The 9,999-nt window shown below is 36.6% G+C and overlaps 1 protein-coding gene across 1 annotated transcript; it reads left to right on the top strand.

The window, feature by feature from the left end:
• Window positions 1-1,143: 1,143 nt before the first annotated feature.
• LOC124075577 (calcium-binding and coiled-coil domain-containing protein 2) lies at window positions 1,144-4,188 on the top strand. The gene is made up of 2 exons (XM_046419091.2): window positions 1,144-1,184; window positions 1,315-4,188. The coding sequence occupies exon 2, from the start codon at window positions 1,325-1,327 to the stop codon at window positions 2,672-2,674; it is 1,350 nt and encodes a 449-aa protein (XP_046275047.1). The 5' UTR covers window positions 1,144-1,184; window positions 1,315-1,324; the 3' UTR covers window positions 2,675-4,188.
• Window positions 4,189-9,999: the final 5,811 nt, after the last annotated feature.

Below are 9,999 nucleotides of genomic sequence, written 5' to 3'. Positions count from 1 at the left end.
TGGGAACAAATCTTTACTCCTCACACTTCAGATAGAGCCCTAATATCCAGAGTATACAAAGAACTCCAAAAATTAGACAATAAGAGAACAAACAACCCAATCAACAAATGGGCCAAGGACCTGAACAGACACTTCTCAGAGGAGGACATACAATCAATCAACAAGTACATGAAAAAATGCTCACCATCTCTAGCAGTCAGAGAAATGCAAATCAAAACCACCCTAAGATACCATCTCACTCCAGTTAGATTGGCAGCCATTAAGAAGTCAAACAACAACAAGTGCTGGCGAGGATGTGGGGAAAAGGGTACACTTGTACATTGCTGGTGGGACTGCAAATTGTTGCAGCCAATTTGGAAAGCAGTATGGAGATTTCTTGGAAAGCTGGGAATGGAGCCACCATTTGACCCAGCTATTCCCCTTCTCGGTCTATTCCCTAAAGACCTAAAAAGAGCATGCTACAGGGACACTGCTACATCGATGTTCATAGCAGCACAATTCACAATAGCAATACTGTGGAACCAACCTAGATGCCCTTCAATAGATGAATGGATAAAAAAAAAATGTGGCATTTATACACAATGGAGTATTACTCTGCATTAAAAAATGACAAAATCATAGAATTTACAGGGAAATGGATGGCATTAGAGCAGATTATGCTAAGTGAAGCTAGCCAATCCCTAAAAAACAAATGCCAAATGTCTTCTTTGATATAAGGAGAGTAACTAAGAACAGAGTAGGGTCGAAGAACATGAGAAGAAGATTAACATTAAACAGGGATGAGAGGTGGGAGGGAAAGGGAAAGAGAAGGGAAATTGCATGGAAATGGAAGGAGACCCTCAGAGTTATACAAAAGTACACACAAGAGGAAGTGAGGAGAAAGGGAAAAATAATACAAGGGGGACAAATTAATGTCAGTAGAGGGGGCAGAGAGAGAAGAGGGGAGGGGAGGGGAGGGGAGGGGGGATAGTAGAGGATAGGAAAGGCAGCAGAACACAACAGACACTAGTATGGCAATATGTAAATCAATGGATGTGTAACTGATGTAATTCTGCAATCTGTATATGGGGTAAAAATGGGAGCTCATAACCCACTTGAATCAAAGTGTGAAATATGATATATCAAGAACTATGTAGCCCTTTCCCTGCCCTGTTGCTGTTGCGCGGCTGCTGGCTGCTGCCCTGGTGAGTCCCTGAAGTGAAAGGGGGCCGCTGGGCCCTCGGGTTCCCCAGACTCAGACTTCCAGCGCCGAGAAAGGACTTGGACGGTAGAGGTGCGGCCTATTTCAGCTTTCACCTCACGCCACCTCCTAAGGACACCCATCATGGAAAAAACAATAGAAGATCCCCCCACATCAGCTGTCTTGCTCGATCGTTGTCATTTCTCTCAGGTCATCTTTAATAGTGTGGAGAAGTTCTATGTCCCTGGAGGGGACATCACATGCTATTATACCTTCGCCGAGCATTTCATCCCCCGTCGAAAGGACTGGATTGGCATCTTTAGAGTGGGATGGAAGACAACCCGTGAATATTATACCTTCATGTGGGTTGCTTTGCCTAGTGACATAAACAACAAATCAGCCAAACAGCAGGAAGTCCAATTTAAAGCTTATTACCTGCCTAAGGATGATGAGTATTACCAGTTCTGTTATGTGGATCAGGATGGTGTGGTCCGGGGAGCAAGTATCCCTTTCCAGTTCCGTCCAGAAAGTGAGGAGGACATCCTGGTTGTTACTACTAAGGGAAAGGTAGAAGAGATTGAACAGCACAACGAGGAGCTTTGCAAAGAAAACCAGGAACTGAAGGACAGCTGTGCCAGCCTCCAGAAGCAGAACTCAAGCATGCAGGCTGAGCTCCAAAGGAAGCAGGAGGAGCTGGAGACTCTACAGAGTATCAATAAGAAATTGGAACAGAAAGTGAAAGAGCAGAAAACCTGTTGGGAAACTGAGCTGCTTCAACTGAAAGAACATAACCAGAAAGTGTCCTCAGAAAATGAGAAGATGGGAATCAGAGTGGATCAGCTTCAGGCCCAGCTGTCAACTCAAGAGAAGGAAATGGAAAAGCTTGTTCAGGGAGATCAAGATAAAGCAGAACAGTTGGAACATCTGAAAAAGGAAAATGACCAACTCTTTTTCAGTTTGACTGAACAGAGGGAGCAACAGAAGAAGCTCCAGCAGATAGTGGAGGATATGAAGCAGAAAGAAACTACTGCAGCGAAGAAACAACAGGAGTTAATGGATGAGAATTTTGACCTGTCAAGAAGACTGAGTGAGAACAAGATTATATGTGATGTTCTGCTGAGAGAGAAAGAGAGAATGGAAAGAGAAAATGATCTCTTAAAGAAAGAGAACAGCAGATTGCTGAGTTACATGGGTCTGGATTTTGACTCTTTGCCATGTCAAGTGCCTACTTCAGATCAAGGAGGTGCTGGACAAAATCCAGGTCTTGTCTATGGAAACCCATATTCTGGTATTCAAGAAAGTTCTGCCCCTAGCCTGCTCTCCATCAAGAAATGCTTCACCTGCAAATCAGACTTTGCTGATGAAATCTGTGATCACACCTTGGAGCAGCAGCAAATGCAGACCCTTTGTTTGAATTGTCCAATTTGTGACAAGACCTTCCCAGCAAGAGAGAAGCAGATCTTTGAAGACCATGTGTTCTGCCACTCTCTTTAAGCATCCAAGCCTTTTGGATCTATGCTGTACATAGTTTAGTAGAACATACAGCTTCTACTATGAGTTAAATGAGTCAAGATCCTTCCTAACCTGAAATCATTAGGGATTTACTTAGCTCTGCTGCCTGTAAAGGTGGAGCCATGTCCATTATCTACAAGATGATGTTAAGAGCTTCTGCCTCCATTCTTGTGAGTGACTACCTAAGTCACATAGCTCTAGCTGTATCAGCCTCTCACTTATGTGCCCATTCTTCCTTGGGACCTCAGTACAAGGGCGCCAGGATAGAGTTGACCTGCCTGAGTTGATCTGCCAGAGTTGTTACTAAGTGATTGTCTTCCAAGTTTTCCCATTGCTATTCAAGTTTAGGCCTCAAGTATATTTGTACTCAGTCTTTAGTTCTAACTCTGAGGGCCTCCTCCTCAGGCCTCTTTCTCCAACTGATTGCATTAAACTAACCCAAAATTCAGATGTCCAATTGAATGCTAGAGATTTTTTTAACTCCCAAAAGAAACATTTTGTTCCTGAAACATGGACAGGAAATACTACTTCAGTCTCAGAAAGACTTCTATCTATATAACTGATTGACATTCCTGCTCTTTAATCTTCCTGTGCACATAACTTTTATTGTTGCCCTTTTTTCTCTTTCTTTTAGGTACTGGAATTGAATGCAGGGGTGCTCTACCACTGAGCTAAGCCCCCAGCCCTTTTTATTTTGAAACAGTTTCTTGCTGAGTTGCCCAGGCTGGCCTTGAACTTGAATTCTTCTGCCTCGTTCTCCTGAGTCACTGGGATTACAGGCATGCGCCACCATACCTGCTTTATTATTGTCTTTCTTTAGTTAGGAGTTGTTGGAAACTGTAGGTTTACATCTTTCTGAACAGTTGAGTTTGGAATATGAATGTCAAAATAATGAGGCTACTATTGTTAATCCCCTCAATACTAAGGGATTTAGGTAATTTAAAATAAACCTTTAGTTTACAGTCTTATTTTTAAGTTTTTGAGTTAAACAAAAGGATAATGGAAAACCCCACAAATGATTTCTCTTCACCTGTTTTAACTGTTCAGTGAGTGTGTCCTGGCAGCTATGTTGCCGTGGGGAGGGATGTGATAAGCATCAGTTTGAGAAATCCGGGGCTCTGCCTTTTTGCTGTAACTTTCCATGTGTTTTTTGAAAAGCATTGTGGATTTTGGCACCCTTTGTGGACTAAGCTCAATGCCCTCCATCCAGATTTGCCTAATTGAACTATAAGAAAGCAATTCCATTTTCTCTCCCCTCGGGAACTGAACAAATGGAAATGACTCCCAGGCAGTCAACCAGCTGGTCACCATAGAGACTTTTACAAAAACTTTTGAATGATGTGAAACATGATGTAATGCATAAGGTTGAGCCAACTCTACCTCTGCATTCCTACTGGGGTTTTCCTGATATGATTGGAGTTGTGCCCTAGACAAACTATTGTCCTAATCACAGCTACTTGCTTTTATTTCTCCTTGATAAAATGAAAGTGAAGCTATGCCACTTCCCTTGTATCATCATTTCAGCAAGAAGTCTATTGCACTCATAAGCCTTTTGTCTCCTTAAGAATCAGATGTGATGTGAACCCAGCCCCAGCTCCACAATAAAAATATAATGGGGAGATGGAAATTAAGGAGTTTTACTGGAGCATACCCTTCCTCCCTGCAAAATTTCTGATGCTCCCCAGATAGTTCCTGTGAAGAATTGCAGTTTCATTTATTTTGTACTAGTCAGCTCTTAATTAAGCACATGAATGGAGAGGAGCAGTGGTGCACATAATCCAAATCAGTGAATTATCATTTTCTGGTGAATTACCCACCCTTTGCCCCTGCTACCCTGAGGGTTACCATGATTATCAATAGCAGCAGGAGCCCTTCCACAGGCTTGGTGAAAAAAAAAAATGGTTGAGGTGATAATGATCCTTTTTGCTGGGTGTAAAACAAAGCATCTTTAACCACTGTTCATTATCCCCAGCTGCTCTTACCAAGGCTGTGAAGGGAAATTATGCTTCAGGCAGCTAGTAGTGGTAAAGGAAACAATCATTCTTACATAATCCACTGCCCATCCCAGCCTTCCCGCTTTCCTCTGCTGTCCTCCCTCCCCCCCACATTTTATAGTTGTGGAATACCTGTAAAAACAGCAAGAGGGTATGAGAGCAAATAGTATTTATACCTAAACTTAATTTTTTAAAAAAAATCTTTCTAGTTATTATGGCAACAGGTTTTCCTTCCAAATTCATTGTTCCCCAGTCTATTATAATATTTTTGCATTCCCTCATCATACTTACTTGATGAACAGTGGAAAGTCACCTTGACACATGTGAGTGTGAAAGAGTGGTAAAAGAAAGCTAGCCTAGAACAGAAAGAGTTGGCAACATATTTAGTAAACCTAGGCCTAAAGAACACCTACAGCTTTTAACCCCTTTTCTCTGGTCTTGCTAAAAACTGGGATGAAATGTGACTGCCACAATGTCACATTTCAAATATGATTTGATTTTCTGCCATGGCAGTGAGTTACACTAAGCTAAGCATTATCTAACCTGGTCTCCTAGCAACAAGTATAGATGAAATAGGTTAGGGTAAAGAGGTGCAGCTCATTTCCTAGGAAAGTAGCAAAGTGGACCCTATTGGAGATGAAACCCAAAGAGATACTCACCTAGTTGCCCTAAGTAAACCAATAATATCCCATAAACTCAGGAAAGTTATACTGACCCCCATGCCCTCCTCAGCTGATTTTATAACTATTCATGTCTTTACATTCATATAATTTATAGTTGACAATGTATTTCATATATTCCCTGTGTACCTCTCATAATCTTCCTAGCCGTGCAGCTATTAATTTTCATTTTTATTGATTAATAAATTGAAATATGGAGAAATAAATTGCCAAAATTGGAAAAAAAAAAAAAAAAAAAAAAAAAAAAAAAAAAAAAGAACTATGTAATGTTTTGAACAGCCAACAATAAAAAATTTAAAAAAAAACATTAAAGAAAAGGAAATAAATAATTATAATTAGAATATATGAGAACTCTGAGACAAAATTAAGAGACAAAGTTCAAGAATTATTGGAATTGAGGCAGGTTGTAAGATATAGACTACAAGAATTGATGACTTTAGGGGAATAATAACAAAAATTTTTCCCAATACTTGAGAATGAAATGAACATTTAGATACAGGAGGTATTCAGAACTCCTAAAATACAAGATCAAAAAAACCTTTCCGTGACACATTATAATTAAAATGCGTAACACACTGAAAAAGTATACAATTTCAAAAGCGTCAAGACAAAAATATCAGGTCACATTTAGAGGCAAGCCTATAAGAATCATTTACAACTTCTTAGCACAAACTCTAAAAGCTAATAAGGCTTGTGATGATGTGTTCCAATTCCTGAAAGAAAATAACAGTCAACCAAGACATAAGCCAGCAGAATGGGCTAAAAAACAAGACCCAAATATATGTTGTTTGCAAGACATGCATTTAACAGGCAAAGATAGTCACAGGCTGAAACAGAAAGTATAGAAATTGTTACACAATGTGATTGGAACCCCCAAACAAGCAGGAGAACCCACTCTCATCTCAGACTTAAAACCAAAATCAATCAGATAAGACAAAGGAAGTCACTTCATACTGCTAAGGAAATAATCAAAAAGATATAACAATAAATATTTATGCCTCAAACGTGGGTGAAATTAATTACAAAAAAAGAGACACTATCCAAATGGAGGTCTCAGATAGAACCCACTACAATAATATTGAATGATTTTAATATAACTCTTACCATTAAATAGGTCAAAACAGTAAAGACTCTTTAGATATGAAAAATTATACAAGTCAAATCGACTTAATAGATATCTATAGAATATTTCATTCAATCACAGATGAATACACTTCTTTTGTCAGTTGTTCACGAAACCTTCTTCAAAAGAGACCTTATTTTATGTCACAAAACAACTCTAAGAAAATACAAATTCCTTGCATTTTATAAGTTCATAATAGAATGAAATTAAAAATCAACATGACAAAATGCTCCAGAAACTATATAAACATATGGAGATTGAACAATAGATTTTGAATGATGAATGGATAATAAAACAAATCAAGGGGGAAATTAAAAAAAAATAGACTCAAATGAGAATAGTGATACAACGTATCAGAACTTCCAGGACACTTTGAAGGCAGTTCTGAAAGGAAAGTTCATATCTATGAGTGCCTACATAAGAAAATCAGAAATATCCCCAATAAATAACCCAATGATGCATTTCAAGGCCATTGAAAACGAAGAAAAAAATACAAAATCCAGTAGAAGAAAGAAATAATTAAGATCAGAGTTGAAATCAATGATATCATGGAAAAAAATACAGAGTTGGTTATTTGAAAAGATAAACAAAATTTAATTGGTAAGCCTTTAGTCAAACTAACTAAAAGAAAAATAGAGAAAACCAAAATTAATTAAATTAGAGATGAAAAAGGAGTAATCCCCACAGACATCACAGAAATACAGTGGATAGTTTGGGATTATTTTGAACATTTATACTCCAATAAATTTGAAAACCTAGAAGAAACGAATGCATTACTAGACAAACCTGATCTATCAAAACTGAATCAAAACGAAGAAAATCTAAACAGACCAATAACTGGCAATGAGATAGAAGCATTAATAAAAAGCCTTCCAACAAAGAAAAACCAGGGACCAGATGGACTCTCAGCTGAATTCTACCAAATCTATAAAGAACTAATGCCAATAGTCCTCAAATTATTCCATGAAATAGAAAGGGATAGGACACTTCCAAATTTATTATATGAAGCCAATATCCCCAGTTCTTATCAAAATCAGATAAGAACACATCAAGGAAAGAAAACTATAGGCCAGTTTCCTTAATGAACATGTGCAAAAATACTTAGTAAACTATTAGCAAACTGAATTAAAATTTTATTAAATTATATTTCATGACTAAGTTGATTTCATTCCTGAAATGCAAGGATGCTTCATTATATCCAAATCAATAAATACAATTAACCATATAAAGGGAATTAAGAATAAAAATCACTTAGTCATCTCAATAGCTGCAGAGAAGTTGACAAAATTCATGGAAATTTTGATTTATGATTTATGATTAAAAATCACTGAAGAAAGTAGGGTAAAAGAAACCTACCTCAATATAATAAAGGCTATATATAAAAGCCCAAAGCCAACCTTATAGTAAATGGGGAAAAACTGAAAGCATTTCCTTTAGAATCTGGGGCACTCTAGGATGTCCATCTTCACCACTACTGTTTAATATAATGCTAGACATTTTAGCCAGAGCAATTAGGAAAGATAAGAAAAAAATAAATCAGATAAAAATAGAAAGGGAAGAAGTAAAATTTGTAGATGATGTGATCCTATACGTAGAAGATCCAAAGAATTTCACCCCAAAAGACTGTTAGAATAAACAAATTTAGTAAAGTAGCAGGTTATAAAATCAATATATATAAAAATAAATAGCTTTCATATATACCAACAATGGATCATCTGAGAATGAAATTAGGAAAACAATCCTATTTATAATAACCTTTAAAAAATAGAGATAAATCTAACCAATGAGGTGAAAAACCTCTACAAACTGTAGAACATTAAAGAAAGAAACTGAAGAAGACCTGAGGAGATGGAAAGACCTCCCATGTTCATAGATAGGCATAATTAATATTGTTAAAATGGCCATACTACCAAAAGCAATATACAGATTAAGTGCAATTCCCTTCAAAATACCAATGACATTCTTCACAGAAATAGAAAAGACAATCCTAAAAAATTCATTTGGAAGAATAAAAGACGCAGAATAATCAAAGCAATTCTAAGCCAAAAAAGAAATATTGGAGGCAACACAGTACCTGACTTCAAATTATATTACAGAGATAGAGAAACAAAAACTGCATGATTCTGGCATAAAAATAGACATCAAACCCATACAGATACAGTCATCTTATCCTTGACAAAGGTGCCAAAAATAAACACTGGAGAAAATACAAACTTTTAAACAAATGGTGTTGGGACAACTGGTTATCTGTATATAGATGAGATGAATGAAACTAGACCCTTATCCCTCACCCTGCACAAAAACCAACTCAAAAAGGATAAAAGACCTAAGAGTTAGATTAGCTTTGCAACTCTTTGAGGAAAATGTAAAGTCAACACTCCAGTATATAGGCACAGGCAATGAGTTTCTTAATAGAACCTGTATAGCTCAGGAAATAATACCAAGAGTTAATGAATGAATGGCATTTATTTAAAAATTTTTGCACAATTAGGAATGTGAAGAGAGAACGTACAGAATAGGATCTTTGCTAGCTACTATTCTGACAGAGGATTCATATCTAGAATTTATAAAGAATGCAAAAAATTTTAGACCAAAGAATTTCAAATAAGTCAATTAATAAATGGGCAAATGAATTAGACAGACACTTCTTAACAGAAGAAATACAAATAGCCAACAAATATATAAAATATATACAATATCATTAGCAATTAGGGAAATGGTAATCAAAACTGAGCTTTCATTTTGCACCAATCAGAAAAATAGTCATTAAGAATACAAAAAATAATAAATGCTGGAGAAGATAATATGTCATTTGTAGAAAAATGGATGGAGCTAAAGATCATTATGTTAAGTGAAATAAGTCAAATTCAGAACACTGAGTCTTATGTTTTCTCTCATATGTGGAAGATAGGAAAAAAAACCAAAAGAAAGATGAAGGTGGATCTCATGAAAATCAAGGGGAGATCATTAGAGGAGATGGACCAAGGTGTGGGAGTTGGAGAGGGTGGGGGTAAGTAGTGGGGAGTGATATTGGCCAAATTATGGTTTCATTGTGTACATATAACACATATGTAACAACACAAATCCCATCAGTATGTACAATTATAATGCACCAATTAAAATGTGTGAAAAAAGACTTTACAGTATAAAATTATATTGCATGAAAAAATTTCTGAAGAAAGTGAAATGAAAATATGGACAAAGAATAAGTAATGCAAATTTTGTGAATTTTAATGACACTGTTATTTATAAATTTCTTTGAATGGATGGTTATATCAAAAGTATATTTAGATTCCAGCAGATACATTCAAAATAATGATGTGTGATTTTAAAGCAACAAACTTTTCAATTTTCCCCAAATTTCTTATTTTCAACTACTTAAATTATGATAATAATTTAGATTTCAAGATAAAAAAATGTGGGAGATACAGAGGCTTTCCAAATACTTTAGAAGTTTAATCAACCTATCATTATCACAGCCAGGGCTTTTTTACAAGAGACCAGTAGTAC

This window comes from Marmota monax, unplaced genomic scaffold (genome assembly GCF_021218885.2).
Source record: "Marmota monax isolate L192 unplaced genomic scaffold, Marmota_monax_Labrador192_F-V1.1 WCK01_AAM20220418_F8-fsc00113, whole genome shotgun sequence".
NCBI classification, from domain to species: Eukaryota; Metazoa; Chordata; class Mammalia; order Rodentia; family Sciuridae; genus Marmota; species Marmota monax.
Note: the sequence above shows the minus strand (reverse complement) of the source record. Positions and strands in the feature narration are given on the sequence as shown.